Source organism: Panicum virgatum, chromosome 4K (genome assembly GCF_016808335.1).
Source record: "Panicum virgatum strain AP13 chromosome 4K, P.virgatum_v5, whole genome shotgun sequence".
NCBI lineage: Eukaryota > Viridiplantae > Streptophyta > Magnoliopsida > Poales > Poaceae > Panicum > Panicum virgatum.
In genome coordinates, this window is record NC_053139.1 from 40718754 (window position 1) to 40735024 (window position 16271).

At 43.0% G+C, this 16271-nt stretch overlaps 2 protein-coding genes across 2 annotated transcripts; one reads left to right on the plus strand and one right to left on the minus strand.

The window, feature by feature from the left end:
• Positions 1–7779: 7779 nt before the first annotated feature.
• On the plus strand, positions 7780–9720 carry LOC120702234. Its single transcript, XM_039985959.1, has 5 exons — positions 7780–7968; positions 8370–8546; positions 8635–8688; positions 8808–8936; positions 9355–9720. Exons 1-5 carry the CDS (start codon positions 7780–7782, stop codon positions 9718–9720), a joined length of 915 nt encoding a protein of 304 aa, XP_039841893.1.
• Positions 9721–10744: 1024 nt separating this feature from the next.
• On the minus strand, positions 10745–11131 carry LOC120702236 (E3 ubiquitin-protein ligase ZNRF4-like). Its single transcript, XM_039985960.1, has one exon. The coding sequence runs from the start codon at positions 11129–11131 to the stop codon at positions 10745–10747; it is 387 nt and encodes a 128-aa protein (XP_039841894.1).
• Positions 11132–16271: the final 5140 nt, after the last annotated feature.

A 16271-nucleotide genomic window follows, 5' to 3' on the forward strand; every position in this document is an offset into this window, starting at 1 on the left:
CCATGGTTGAGTCGTCACTTCCGGCCGAAGCAATGGTTGCTTTGTAGGCCATGAGGAACTGGGTTGGATTAGTTGTAGCATTATACTTGGGGAGCTGTGTGGGCTTGTAGCCGAGCGGCCATAAAGTTTGCTGCAGAGCGACTGAGAGTGGCGAGGTCGGGTCAAGTGGAAGGTTGACCGGTGGTGGCCTTCGGTCTTCATTGTGAGCGAAGGTTGTCTGGTGGATGACGCAGTTTTCTTGTTGGGCAGAACCTTCGGGCATTTCTTGGTATATCCTCTGCAGATTCTCAACTTCTGTCTCCATTTCTACTAGTTTGCGCCTGGCCTCGGCTAGCTTATTTGCCTGGTCCAGTGCCCTCTTTTTGGTGGCGAGCTGAGCTTGGATGTTTCTTTTTCTCATTTCAAGGGCCTTGAGCTGGAGTGCTGCTTCTGTGAGCTCCGCGGATTGGGTTTGATGAGCTTCGGTGTCTTCCCTGTCTTCAATCGGATCTCCATGAAGACCAGCTTCGGTGGTGATGTCTTAATTCATGTGTTGGCTTCTTTGTGCTGCGGTGGAGAGCCGTCGAGGACAGGGCCAGGCTGAGTGGAGTTGCTAGTGGTGCCGGCTGGGGTTTTCCTCTTTGCTGGGGCCATCGAAGATTGTTTTTCGAGCTGGAACGGTGGGCGCCGCTGTTGGGATCTTTGTTTCTTAGATGCCCAAACAGGGAGCATGAACAGTATGAAAATGGCAATTAAAGTAGACACTTAATTCTACAGTAATAACCAGAAAATTCAACCCCCTACACTGTGGAGAGAGGGGGCTATTTATACCCCTAGGCCTCGGTCAAATATTCCCAAATTGCCCCCTCCAACTTATGTACAGCTCATTTACAGACGGTTTCTGGGTAAATTTACAGGGTGAGAGGTGTACAAATCTGACCTTCTCACGCATTCATGTTCTACATGCACGCCTCCTCCCGACGAAGGTTCTAAAGACCTTCGTCCGGGTTGCACTCTGCATTTAACAACCTTCGGGTGTTGAGATCCTTCGCAGGCTCTGGTCTTCAAGCTTGTGCTCTTGAGTGATGAGTTGTCGCCTTCGGTCCCCCAAAGGTGACCACCTTGCTGCTTCGCAGGCTCTGGTCTTCGAGCTTGTGCTCCTGAGTGATGATTTGTCACCTTCGGTCACCCGAAGGTGATCTCCTCTACGCTTCGCAGGTTCTGGTCTTCAGGCTTGTGCTCCTGAGTGATGATTTGTCACCTTCGGTCCCGCGAAGGTGATCTCCTCGACGCTTCGCAGGTTCCTAGAAGGCGCCAATCATCCTTTGGGCGCACTTATCACCCGGCATCGGGGCCCTACAGGCAGATTAGGAGATGTTTTGGAGGCCGGAATTAACCTTTGGGAGATTTCCCGAAGGCCCAATCCCCAACAGACCGCCCGATCAGTCTCGCCTTCCTCCCAGCCTCGCGTGTCAAGTTTGCGTTGCGTTGCTTACTCCGCTACCTGCTGACGCGCCGGGGTCGGCAGCTGGGCGCCTGGGCCCTCATCGGCTTCGGTGAACGTACCGCGCGCGCAGCCTGCGGCGGCTCTTTCTCGTCCGGCATCGGCATGATCAACTTCCTATAAGCATGATCAACTATTTGTCTGAGCAAGCATAGTTGATGGATGGACATTTTGCAGCTGACACTGAGTTAATTTTGCTCCGATCCTGTCGCCCATGACTATGACAATCTCTAGCACTTCCTGTATGATGATGAGAATGCTCCTATTGTAATTAAGGTCATCACAGGAAACTATATGGTTACTCATGTTAAAGATAATGCTTAGTGTATAGACTTTGTAACCGATAGTATAAAGATAGGAGTCGGCCTTGGAACTCAAAATGGTGCAATTACTCAAATTGCTTCGCCGGCCAGTTAGCCTGATGAACAGGCGCATCATATATCCAGATGAACCAACATTTCCGGCGAATCAAGATTATGTAAAGATGAGACCATAGTTTCATTTTCTACTTAATCTGTTTTTCACATTCTCTGGGACGGAACTAGCTAGATAGACTTGATCGTCTGGGATGGCAGGATCAGTGTCTGGCCGTGGAACACAGTAACAAGTCATTGACGGTACCTTGAAACCTAACAATGATTCCGGCTCAAGTGCCATGATTGAAAACTAGCTGCTTAAGTGTGGCAGAACTACCTGAATTATTCCGGCTCAAGTGCGCTGGCCATCACCATAAAGGCAACTCCGACTCAAACGCACTTCAAACGGAACAATTCTTGGTTTGTCGGGTAACGTCCCGATACAACCACCGGATCTCAAATCGAACAAGCATACCCCGCACGAAGGCGAGTCTAGAGATATTACAACCATATATCTTACAACACAGGCATAGTAGTTATTACAACAAGTTCAAAGTATTATTACATGTCCAAACTCAGTAAAACATTATACAAGAAAACACGACGGCTACAACACGTTGCAAAAGGACACCAAGCTAGCCCAAGCAAGGTATCACTCGTCGGGGTCATTGCCAGCCGGAGACAGATCCCACTCTACGGACCAGCCAGGGGGAAAAGAGCAGGGCCAAGTCAGACTAGCGGTCTGGTCCTCAAAACTCATACCTGAAACATGATTCAACAACAAGGCTGAGTATACTAATACTCAGCAAGATTTAACCGTCAATGGATATACTTAGTCCACTTAGCTAGACTATGCAGGGTTCTGTAAGGCTCTGGTTTTCCTTTTGCTGAAAAGCAATAAATAGTAGGTCCTTAATTTCACATTTTAGCTTTCAATATTCTAGTTGATTAACCATTCTATGTAAGCAACTAATTCTAATCAACCATGGTAGAACTTTAGTCAAACATCAAGATTCATCATAATAACATTACTCTTATTTCTATGTGTGGCAAAGAGATCAAGTAGTCTCAATATCCGCGAGAGACGGACGATTCGAATCGGATTTCCAACCTTGCAAGGTAAACCTAACACACACATTTGGAACACCGTCGGGTCATTCCTAAACAACCGTTGACCTTTCATTCCGGCTTGTGGATAGGGTCAATCTCCCCGACTACAGAGCACCAACTTCCTCCCTGCACCCGTGGTGTTGCGCAACATAAACATAAATAGAAACCTATCTCTAAGAGAGAGTGAAAGGTATATCCACTCACCGGTCCGATCAGCTACTAGGCTTACCGCGTACCATATTTACGGCATGTGGCTAGTACGGTCAAACACTTAATCACCGCTACCACACACCGCGACCTTAGCAGAATTCATCAACACAGACGGGGTCTCACCCAAGGTCATGATATCGAACATGACCCCATCCGACGTCCTTATAATGATTGCAGAAAGTAAACAATCAACTCCTATAAGCTCGCGAGTGACAGGCAATCACTCGACTTTTATCGGTCCTATAAGCATTGCAATTACTCGAACTCGAATCTAGTGTTCAGTACATAGGTTCCTAGGATCATGCATCTAGGGTTTCCATTCAAATCCTAAGAACTGTAAATGCACAAGTAAGTAGTATATAAAGTGCATAATTTGAAATACTGGGTTTATGTCCGGGGCTTGCCTTCGCGGTAGTCACTAGCTAGATTAGCCTTGGGCTCTTCCGGACTTTGGTCCGGGTCTTCAGTTAGTGTAGCGGCGTTCACCTGTGCTTCTTGATCACCTCCTTCGGACTCCGGGATCAGCTCGTATGTCCCGTCAGCTAGAACAGTCGTATCTATACGTGGTGCAAGAAACGATATTACAATCATACACACTTCGCGATAAAAGTGCAGTCTACAAATTTGCAAGCATAACTTAGCATATAGGCAATCGTTTATAGAGTAGTTATTTAACATGTCTTACTACACAAAACAACATGATTAACCTCACAAGACAACTTAATTATCTTCACAAAGTAAGTTTTAGTTAGTTCACATAGCATTTAAATCATGGTTTGCTAAGAATTAAGTAACTCAGTACAAAACTAGCATTTAAATTTAGAAAAATTACTTCAAACAGGAAGTACAAAGAACAATCTATCCTGTAAATTTCATACCATTTCATTCAGCCAATTATTCAGAATAAAATATTTATTTAGACAGCACCTAGAACAAGATTAAATTCTATAGAACAAACTACAACACTTATGAAGCTCAAAATTTCTCAGAACAGGATTCATATGATTATGAATGTCCTATAAATGTTTCAGAATTTATCTAGTCATAAAACAGAAATAATAATTTTGACAAATTTAGACCACATATGGTAAAACTAATTAACCCAGAAAGTTATATAGCGTTTCTGGATTCTAAATATTACAGACATGAATATATGACCAAAAAATATTTCCACAAATATTCTCATATTTTTCTAAACAAGGAATCTATTTATTATAATTAAAGCCTACTTAGCAAGCATGAAATAACAAATATAGCTAAATAGATCTAAAATTTCTCAAATTTGTGTAACTGCAAGGTTTTGGTGTCATGCATTCACGAAAGAATTTTAACACTCAGAACTTTAATATTTCTACCAGCATAAATACATGAAAAAAACTAGTAGATTTACGAATCTTGAAACTTTGACCTAGTTAATGATGACAAAAAGGGTTCAAATTTTTACCAGGTACTAGTAACACTTCAATACACATTCTAGCCAAAAACCACATGAAATTACTGAGTACAACTCCTAGAACAATTAAAGCCTATTTATTCTATTCTTTTTTCTTGGATTAACATGCAGACTAGAACTGAAGATGTGTAAGTAACAAAACTTGTAGGTTTTGTAACAAGGATTCCAAAACATCCGGATTTGTATTTTTCTGATTTTTCTACGAATTTCTAAGCATTTTCAAAGTTCACTGATTTGAATTCTAGAGTTCACGTACATTTCTCAGTTTAACCCATGGAAGTTTTTGAATCCTAACAGATAGGCCCTTGGCCGGAGTCAGAGCAGAGGGAGGGGTTTGACCGCCGATTCTGGCGAGATGGGTCACCGGCGGCGAGGGCTAGGGTGGGGAAAAGCAGGAGGGGGCTAAACCGCACCTGTATGTGTGCTTGGCTCGACGGGAGATGGCCGAAGGAGGCGGGTCCACGGAGGAGGATGGCCGCCGCCGGCTCTGCGCCACGACGGCGGCTTTCCGGCGGCGAAGGGGTGGGATGGCCTGGTCTGGGAGCTGCACGAGAGCGAGGTGGAGCTAGGGGTGGGGTCTGCGCAGGCGGAGCGGCCGTGGAGGAGCGGGGCGACGGTGAGCTCGAGCTCGTGCGGCGTTCGGGTGGGCGGTGGCGGCGTTCTAGGGGTTTGGGGCGGGAAACTACCGAGAGAGTGAGGGGATTGGGATGAGGGAGTGCCCCTGGTGCTGAAGCGCGTGAGAGAAGGGGAGCCGGGGCTCTTCCGCGATCTTGCCACGGCTACGGCGAGGTGGCGGCCGCGGAGCAGGACTGGGGCAGCGTGGCGAGGGGAGGAGGGCTCCAGCGCGGGTGGGAGTGGGGCCACGGGGTGCGGGGGTGCCGCGTGTGGCGGTGGGCAGCAGGAGGTGGCCTCCCGGCCTCCCTGAGCGGCGGCGGCGTCGCTCTGCGCCGGCGGCAGAGGAAGCAGAGAGGGAGAGAGGAGGAAGATGACAGCTGGACTTGTTTGCAATTTAAAAAAAGTTTAGGGGTCCTACTGTAAAACAAAAATAATTCCTAAACTAGGGCTCAAATGAAAAAGTGCCCAACATGAAAGTTGTTCAATTTTTCAAGATCTACAACTTTGGTGTTGTGCAAAAATTGATTTGACCAAAGGTTAAAGAGTTATTTTGAAAACATAGAAAGGATTTTGAATTTAATGGACTTTTGTCTTTTCCAAAGCAAATTCACCTTAATTTTAGACTAAAAAGTAAAATTTCCTGCCATGTAATGATCACACTGAATTTTACAAAGAAACTCTCCACAAAAGCAATATTCACCCATCTTATTCAAATTAAATTATAGAAAGGTCCTTGCATCAAATCATATTTACACAATTAGCCTTATATTTTTAAAATAAGACCCTTGTTCAAACAAATTAAGCACATGATGCATAAAATAAATGCAGTTCTACTGTGCAGACACCTAGGGTGTCACATTAAGCTTGATACTGATTCCCCATTTTGCCAAAGCAAATAGATTGGACTAGGTCACACACTTCCCTGAAATTGATCATGTTGACCAGAGATCCAAAGCATGCCAACACTTGGCTTTCACCTGCATGGTCCAATGCACCGACACACCGCCGTCGGTTTAACCGCTGCAAGGGTAGCGATTTAACCGGTGCCTCTATTGTATGCAGAACTCATTCAAATCGTCGCAGCGGTCATTTGGACACATTGGATTACACCCATGGGACCTAGAAATCCTACAAATATGATCTCATAAACTTGTTAGTCCCATTGATTATGTTGTCACACAATCATCAAAATCACAAACAATGGCCTAATCGAGCCATGTTCCTTACACCCTCCCCGTTGCCCTTCTCCTTCCTGATCTAGCATCCATGTTCCCGTTTCACTGGCTCTTGCACTCGCCCTTCCCCTTTCCCTTCATGATCCAGCACCTTCTGTCCCTGCCGCACTTGCACTTCCCCTTCCTCTTCCTATTTCCCAGGCGACCGCAAGCCCTAGGCCGGGTCGCGCGCTGGGCGGCCGCGCTAGCCGGGCAGCACGCCTGCGCCCGTGCCATCACTGGCTAGGCTCGTGCGCCCCTAGCGTAGATCCGCCTGCGCGCCCTTGGCTTGGATCTGCCCGTGCCGGCCCTAGCGCCCTCCTCTGGAACCGCCTAGAGCTACCAACGCCACTTGGACACGTCGAACGTTACCTACCCCGCTGCCACCCCTGCCAGGCGCCGCCATGAGAGCTAGAAAGAAGGGGAAACCGGAGACTGGGAAAGAGGGAGGAAGTTGGGGGCTCGGGAGAGGCTACGGAGGAGGTGAACCGGATAAGGGGTACCAATGTCTTTCCACCCTATTACCAAGGGATTTTCTCTCTCTTTTTTTAATTCATTTATTCGAGATCCAACTAATAACAGAGTTGAAAGAAGGGGCAAACAGAGTCTTTATTTTCGTAAAACAGGAGTAAAATCACAAAGTTGCTGAAAGTGGGGGTAAAATCACAGTTAACTTTTCAGAGTTAGGGTAGAAACACCAATTTCCCTATATCTATCTCTTAGAACAATACTAGTTTATTTCATTTAGTGCACAGTATATATCCACAATATAATATATCATTTTTTTAGAAAGTACCTTAGCACGTGTTTCATTAAAAGAATAATATACCGTATTCAAATTTATAGGAATAATTACTTATATGCATTAATTCAGGAGAATGCAATCATTTAGCCATGCATATGTATCTATTAGAGAATTATCAATTGCTACTGGTGATTGATGCATCGTATCCAAATTTACACTAATATTAATTGCTTTGGATTGGTTGATCAGAATTATCAATTGCTACCTGTGATTGATGATGCATCGTATCCAAATTTACAATAATATTAATTGCTTTGGATTCGTTGATTAGAATTATCAATTGCTGCCTGTGATTGATGCATCGTATCCAAATTTACAATAATATTAATTGCTTTGGATTATATTGGTTCATCAGAATTATCAATTGCTACCTGTGATTGATGCATCGTATCCAAATTTACAATAATATTAATTAAAATATTCCAGCACCAATATTTCATCTATATAAAGTGCTGGAACGAATTTCTCCCATCATATCTCTAGTGAAGGAGGGCGAGGTATTGTTTGAAGTATTTACACTTCTTGTGGGAAAAATGTGGAGATTCGTCCAGTTTGTTATGCTACTCTCTGTCTTCTGTTTGAAAGGAGTTGCTACAACATCATTGCGCGGCAAGAACCCGCACCTTTGCATGGACATGCTATTCAAAGAAGAGGTATCATCTAATGGGAGCTCGGTGCCGATCAAAGAAGAAGCATCCGACAGTTCAGCATATATATTCCATGTAAGTAGACACATGGTGAAATGACTTCGATTTATCTTAATCAACTAATGTGTATAGGGATGTGTTCCTTACGGCTCGATGAATTGATCTTCCCAGACAATCTTTCCCAGCAAAACCAGATCTATATGGATGACAAGGGAAATGAATTTGATTTATCTTAATTTAATTGATTTTTTTACAAAAATTATATATTGACCTCAGATTTTGTTATAAACATTTTAAATTAGTACATTGTAAGCCCATAATCTCTTCTATCTCTTGTCCAGCAGTAGTGAGCTCCATATATCCAAAGAGCGATCTATCCGTGCATGTTTACATTTGTTCAAGCCCATCCTTAGTATATGGTACCATGGCAACCTTTTTAAAATCTTGCTACTGATTGTTTTGCTCTCTCTTGGCAGCATGCAATTTACCAATCAACTGGCTATGATTCCGTAGTATACGGTACCAAGGCAACTTTAAGTGTTCATGAGTTCCCGGCCATCAAGAAGGGGCAAAATATATTGGCTACTGTTAAGGTTTGGAATTTCCAAAAGGGCCATCCGGAATATACTAATGCTGTGCATGCTGGATGGGCAGTAAGTCAACAAAATCCTTTAGATGCTGTTATACAATGTACACTTGAAGTTTTTATGGAGTAGTGAAGCACATTTTTGCTTCATGTAGATTCGGCCATCATTCTACGGTGACAGCAAAACTCATTTTATCATAACATGGACAGTATGTACTCACTCATGGCAACAAGATAATTTATTTTGTATTTGCGTTTTCTGATCTTTAGCCTCTCAAGGCTAAAATATATGGGGACTTGATTTTTTTTTCCACTTTATCATAACCAGGCCGATGGATACAGATCAACCGGGTGTATTGACTTAAAATGTGATGGATTCGTGCCAGTTAACTATGCACCAATTACCCCAGGAGATAGTTTGGAGGGGCAAAGTAAGATATCAATCAAGATATTCAAGGTACAAATTAGAAGTGAATGCCTACTATGTCAGCAAGATACTAAATCTCATCATGCAAATACTACTCCCTCCGTTTTTAAACATATATTAAAAATGGAGGGAGTATTTATATAATAAACCCCCACCGTACTTGTAAATCCATTTAAATTTCAAAATATCATTTTTTATGTTGCTTTACAACTGGTGAAACAATAATTTCGTGAGAAAGTTAAAAATTATTTATGAGAAGATTAACTACTACTAGTAGACTGGCTTAATAACTAGCTAGTAATAATGATTGAGGGACAGCATAGAGCTTCAATCACGTCGGAAACAATCAAACAACCCCTGTATGATATTGAACTTGAACCAGAGACGTAGTATTTTCTTGTGGAGTTCGTCTCATATAAGAATCGGAATGCTTCGACTTATTTTGCAGAAAAAGGATGATGGAGATTGGTGGTTATACTTTGGTCATGATGGTCAGAACCTTGCTCCCGTGGGATTTTGGCCAAAGAATATCTTCACCAGTTTGGCAGACCATGCAAATATAATAACTTGGGGAGGCTACACGGGATCTTTTTCAGGAGATTCCAGCCCCCCAATGGGGAATGGCAAGTGGCCAGGAGCAAATTCTGCAACATATCAAGATGTCCAGTATGTTAGCGGTGATGGCCAAGGCTACGCTCCCCCTCCATGGCCCGGTGGTGTTCATGCCGATGTGACCCATAAGAACTGTTATCAACTGAGCCCGTTTACGAATAACATGTTCTACTATGGGGGTCCGGGAGGTTGTAGTGATTAGAATCATTATTCACTGAAAGATCCATGTCCAATAAAAATAAATTAATTAAAGATCCATGACATTGCCGAGTCAACATGCCACTTGGACGATTAATTTAATGGAAGTTGTGAAGATTTGGATCCATATATATAGCACGATTAGCATTTGAGAATTAGAATGTACGTTTTAAAAGTTTGAAGATCGAGATGGCACAGTCGAACAAGTTCACGTAGCATCCATACAATTTAGATTTTACTCTGCATTTTTTTCACAACAAGGCGACACTCATAGAGTGTACCGCGCACTTGCATGCAAACCTAAGCTAATAGACACTGAAAAATATATTCCGATTCAGAAGGTAGACACTGATACTCCTTCTGTCCCTTTTTATTTGTCGCTTTTGGTGTGTGTGCCACAGCATTGACTCGATTTGTAAAAAATACGTGCAATATTTATATCTCAAAGTAAATTTGTTAAAAAACTAGATTAAAAGATATATCTAATGATATCAATTATGTATTATAAATATTAATATATTTTTATATAAAATTAATCAAAGTTATTTCTCGGAAAGAGAGAGTTATTTAGAGACAGAGGGAGTAGTCCGTGCTAAACATTCCTTTCCTGAATCTGCATGCACAGGTGGCGATCAACGCTTTGCTGACATGTACGCAACGAACGCTTTCCCTCGAGGAAGCTGAAGCTCAAGCGAAAGCTAGCATTGGCAATCTGAAACAACTAATCGGTCAGTTCATCACACATTCACACAAGAACCAGTTCACAAGAAAGGTGGCGCGCGACAATGCACATGCAGAGTGAGCAATAATATAATATTCCTGTAAAAGTTTGTCAGAGAAACAAGAGATGCTAGGACGACAATAGAGCCCGGTCCGCCGCTGGGCATGATCCATGGTCCATGGCATGCACACGAGCGGTCTAACTAGCTGATGAACACATAAACAGTAGTATTTGCTTTGAGATTATATTGGTGCTAGGATTCTAGGAGAGTGAATATATACTGTACCATACAATGGCATGATCATGATCAGACTGCTGTGTCCGCAGGCGAAACAGGCGCCCTGCAAACTGGGCACCGGGGGTCGTGGTCCACGGCCTGCGTGATGCAGCGCCGGTGGTACGAGTGCCCGCAGGGCAGCGCGACCGCGTCCTCACCCTTCTCGACGTCATCCTGGCACACCGTGCACATCGGCATCGAGGGCTGCGGCTGCGGCGGCACTCTCCGGCGGCGACACCACCACGTCATCACCCCGCGCTTGGCGAGCCAGATGAGCAGAAGCACGGCGACCAGCGCACTAACGATGATGAGCATGAACTTCCACCGCCAGTCTGGGCCGAACGCCCGCACAATGGGGCTGCAGGCATCATCTCGGTCATCGACGTCGTCAGGGCGCGCCTCGACTGCGCCACCCATCCGATCCCCTGCAGTAGATGCCTTAAGCTGCCGTGCAAGGAAACGTAAGCGAGCGAGGTTTATGAAAGATCATCATGTGCGCACAACAGGAGGTCTATGATCCAGAGATCACCGAGACGTACAATAAAGAACGAGCGCAATGCTAGATTTCTCATACCGCTTGGCCGGTGAGGAACGAACGAAGCAGGACGAGGAATCGTCGAGCTAGGACTTCGGCCTCTCCCTGATCTCTCTCTGCGATGGACTGATGACAGGAAACCTCTATTTGTAGCATTACGTACCCCATTACCTGATCGAATGCGGGGAAAGATAACGGGCTTCAAGCTGGCAAGTGACAACTGATTCAGAGGAGAACGAACTGGAGGTGAGTGAGATGACGAGTTGCCGTTTTGGGGTGTTTACATCTCCCATACGCCTCCGATCCTCTAATATTAGACTCTGCAAGAAATGGGACGGGGTTTCCATAACTAACCACAACACTGTGGTACTAATGAATTGTAGGCCATTATGGTGCTGGCAATTTGCCAAAACTGTAGGGAAAGCTTGAAATTAGTGTCAGTTGATGGAGCTTTGGGTTGGAAGGCTCATACAGACTATTTCAAGAAGGAGTGCGCCATAAGATGACAGCTAGAGCATATTTCTTCTAGCAGCCTGGGTTGAAGGAAAAAAGAAAGCCACATATAGTAGTTAGGGCTTGTTTAGTTCACAAAAATTTTTAGGTTTTGATACTTTAGCACTTTCGTTGTTATTTGGCAATTAATATTCAATCATGGACTAATTAGACTTAAAAGGTTTGTTTAGTCATTTACAGATAAACTGTGTAATTAATTATTTTTTCCAACTGCATTTAATGCTCCATGCATATGTCCGAATATTCGATGTAATGGGTACTATAGAAAAAATTTTGGGACTAAATATGGCCTTAGATGGGTGAGCAACTCTAGCAATAGTCTCTAAATCGGACCCTCTAAATGTTAAATGGGAGTTGCCTCTATTTCATACGAGCTTCTAAATTTGCTTCTACTCCAGCAATAGTCTTTAATTTTAATTTATAATAGAGGACTCCCTAGAGAAGCCCTAGAAATAGATGAACATATCAGGTGCAAACCAATCTCTCCGTGCAAACTATGGAAACTTCAATCTGGGTCATCAGATCAACATCCAAAGGAAGAGGTGCAGAGAGGTGAGAGGGGAGATTTGCAAAAGGGTGGAGGAGGGATTTTAGAGGCCTCCCCAAAATAGAGGGTCTAGTAGAGGGTTTGTTGGAGTGCATTTTTTTGGCTAAGCTCTCTAAACTTAGAATATGAGGTTGTTTAGAGAGTCTGATGGAGTTACTCTTAGCAGTGATGAATATTAGTCTACTTGCAAAATGGATTTTCATATTATAATCTGCTGGTGACCAAAGTTCATGCTGCAATCTGCTGAGGAAATAGTACCGAGGAGGACGTGGTTTTTCTTTTTGGTAGCAATGAAAATGGAGGGTCACAATTATTCTGGAGAGGTTTCCATGAAATCCAGGACTGGTGTGCCAGAGGCTTGATATACGAGCTTGGAAATGGGAAGGTAACTAGGTTCTGGCAAGATGTCTGGATAGATGATCGTCCCCTCAAAGTCAACAAAAATTATGAGTACTGTACTCAAAAGGACTGGTCAGTGACTCAGTGGAAAGAGTTCTGGTTGAAGGACATGTTTCCTTCAGAAGAACTTTTTCAAAGATAGAATGCTTGACTAGGAAGAACTTGTAGATACTGTAAACACAGTTGCATCATAACATTTTCAAAGATAGAATGCTTGACTAGGAAGAAATTGTTAATGCAGTTGTATCATAACACAGATGAAAGTGACAGTGTCGGATGTTGAAGGACTACTAAATACTAACCTGCCCCCGAAAATTAGAATTTTCCTATGGTTGATGCTATATATGCATGGACGTGTCAGCATCCAAACTGCCGAGCAACTAAAAATAAGAATTATTGGCCAGAAAATTTGGCGTGGGTGATTTTTTTTCTGGAAATTGTGTCATTATCCAAACTGCCGAGCAACTCAACAGTGTTCGTGGCCCCAACTGGAAGGGGTGATTTTTTCTGGAAATCGTGCATGCCACAGCAAAGGACAGAAAGCGTATGATCTTCTTCTTTGGATGCACGTGTTGGAGAGCCGGTGGCTAACAAAAAATGTATTAGTTTTTTAAAAATATTATAATTTCTTCTCCAAGTGCAAGTATTTTGTCATGACCAAAAATTTTAAACATGATTAAAACTTAAATAATAGCATCATGAATATCATTAAAGCATAATGAAGTATCATGTGCACATGTTTGCGTAATTTTGTTTATTAATTGTGCCTTGTTTGAATGTATGATTGTGAAGGAGGTTTAATTTTTGTTATGCAACTGTGCCTTATTTTTTTAAAAAAATACTAGACCTAAAATTATTATTTTATATATTTTTTGCGTATTTTTTCTACAGCTAACCTGGAGCATAAAATTCTTGGAAGTTTTAAAAACTGTTATTTTGTTTGTTTTTCTGGGAGAAATATAGAAAGATTTTTGAGCGTTTGTTGTTGAAAATGATCTTGATGATTTTATATTTGTCTTGTAAAAGTTTAACGATTTTTGGAGGCCGGGAAGTCTTAGTTTTTGAAATTCAAAGTTGAACAAGCGTTTTCACCCGTCCCCTCTCTTCCAGGCCCACCCGTTAGTGGGCCCCACCTATCAGCGTCGCCGCCCACCTCTCCCGCGCCACCTCGTCGCTAGATTGGCCAGCAGGGCGTGCCGGGATCCCTTTAGGTCAATTTTAGTGGGAGTGTCATGGCCATTAATTTTGATGACATGGCAGTCTCATTATGAAGAGAGAGGAGGATGAGTGTCATGGAATGTGAGATTGATCACACTCCTCTAGCTCGATTACCTAGTTTACTGTCTTGATAACTGTGTTGATGACACTCCCACAAAGACTGGCCTTAGCGCGCGGAAGCCGAGCCGCCGACGCCTGTCCTCCTCTCATGCACCCTCCCCTTCTTTCTAACCCCAAACCGCCGGCCCCGAAACCCTAGCCCCTTCTTTTCACATCTCCTCCATTACTGCTTCATCCTCCTTGTTCTTCTTCCTCACATCACTATTGAGCCCCTCTCAAATTCCTTGCAACCGAAGCTTTCTCACCGTCCCAACGACCCATCCAGGCATTAACCCTTTTCCCCATCCCCCGTAGGCTCCCCGGCGTCGAGTTCCGCCCGCCGCCGAATCTGCTAGTCGCACCGCCTCTCCCTACTGCGCCGCTCCGCCGACTGTGCTGTGGGTAAGCCTCGCCACCCGTCCACCTTCCCGTGCGCATGCCCGCTCCCTGCCTTGGCCCCTCCCGGCCACTTCCCTCGTCGGCGCCACGCGTCGTGCCCTTAGTCACCAAGTTCATGGAAGGATGGGATCGAGGAACGGGAATGAGGAATGTGGGTAAGCCTCGCGAATCCGGCCAAAACAGTTTTTGAATTAAAATTATTTAGGGTCCCAAAAATATTGTTGTAAGTCTGTAGATTTTGAAATTTAAAATTTAAAAATAAATTTTGGGGGCACTAAACGACTTCAAATAAAAAATTGTGTCAAGGGCTACAATTTTGATATAAAATTTGTCTTCATTCGAGTTTATATGAAAAAGTTATAAATTATTTTTTGATATAGAATTTTTAGATTGTATTATTTTGATCTAGATGAGACTCAAAATTAAGCTTAGGAACCGGAATGACACAACTGAGCAAGTTTAAGGATCTAAACGGGTTATTTTTAAGTTAAGGGACGACCGAGTTGACAAAGCCAAACAAGTTTGAGGACCAAAATAACCTAGACGAATAAATTTGAGGACCTACGGTCGATTTGCAAGTTTAGGGATCGAGATGACACAACGGTACAAGTTTAGGGACCAGTGATGGACTTCTCTCCATATAATATTCGGCATGGCCCCTCCAAACTATCTTCTGGGGTGTTCATGCCGATGTGACCCATAAGAACTGTTATCAACTGAGCCCGTTTACGAATAACATGTTCTTCTACGGGGGTCCAGGAGGTTGCATTGATTAATTAGAATCGATCACTATCAGTAAAAGATCCATGTCCAAAATAAGAAACAAACTGTATATTATGTTATCATTTTGTTTTTGTTTATATATTGAAAGATGCAACAAGGAGACAACTGGCGAACTAGTTGCATACCTGAGCGCTCATCTTTGGGAGAGACATGGATAGTTTTGTTGTATATATAAACCAGCTTCGGAGAGCAGCACATGCATAAGCCTTCTCGGGCTCATGTGCTCCTCCCATATGTGACGCGATAGCTTCATTTCCACACCCCTGATACTATAATTAGTCTGCAATTCATAAGTAGACAAGTGACAGAAAGAATAGTTTGGGATGTCCAGGCCGGTGACCAGCTGTTTACTGGATCGAGCTTGAAAAAGATGAGCAATTCACTTGTATACTTCTTCAAAAGAACCATCATCTATATTCGCTTAACAAAGTTTAATTAGATTGAAAATGAGACCACAGTTTTCCACTTAATTACTAGGAAGTTCTTCACATTATCAGGGACTAAATTATATATGTGGAATACCGGATGACCAGATCGGCATGTATCCTTGAAAACCAGCAATAGTTCATTGATTGTAGCTTGAAGCATAACTATATGTGGAAGCCAACGATCGTATAAAACCTAATTAGGCTTCACAATACTGATTTCCCATTTTATCAAAGCAATTCATTGGATCAGAAACATACTTTAGTGCAATTGATCTTGTCCACCAGAGGTCCAAAACATGCCAACACACGTTTAGTTTATCTGCTTGTCGTGGTCAATTAAAACCAAGGTAGGAAGAAGTCAAGTACTCTGATCTGACAGTAATTTCTTCTCATTGTTTCAGCATAATGCATTACTTAAGCCACACTTATACTTTAGAGGACTAATATTGGGCAGAAGCATATATATGGTTTATGCATATATTTAAATATATAGGAATGGTTTGTTTCTTTGCATTAATTGAGAAGAATCGATTCTGTACCTACTACCTATATCTATCCCTTAGAGTAATACTAACATTTTTTTTAACCAGAGCATAGTATTATATATCTTCAATTAATGTATAAATATATTTTTTT

Coding starts and splice junctions, on each gene's coding strand:
- LOC120702236 (XM_039985960.1), bottom strand. CDS start 11,131: ATGGGTGGCGCAGTCGAGGCGCGCCCTGACGACGTCGATGACCGAGAT.
- LOC120702234 (XM_039985959.1), top strand. CDS start 7,780: ATGTGGAGATTCGTCCAGTTTGTTATGCTACTCTCTGTCTTCTGTTTG. Junction 8,547..8,634: donor CTGTGCATGCTGGATGGGCA/GTAAGTCAACAA, acceptor TGCTTCATGTAG/ATTCGGCCATCATTCTACGG. Junction 8,689..8,807: donor ATTTTATCATAACATGGACA/GTATGTACTCAC, acceptor TATCATAACCAG/GCCGATGGATACAGATCAAC.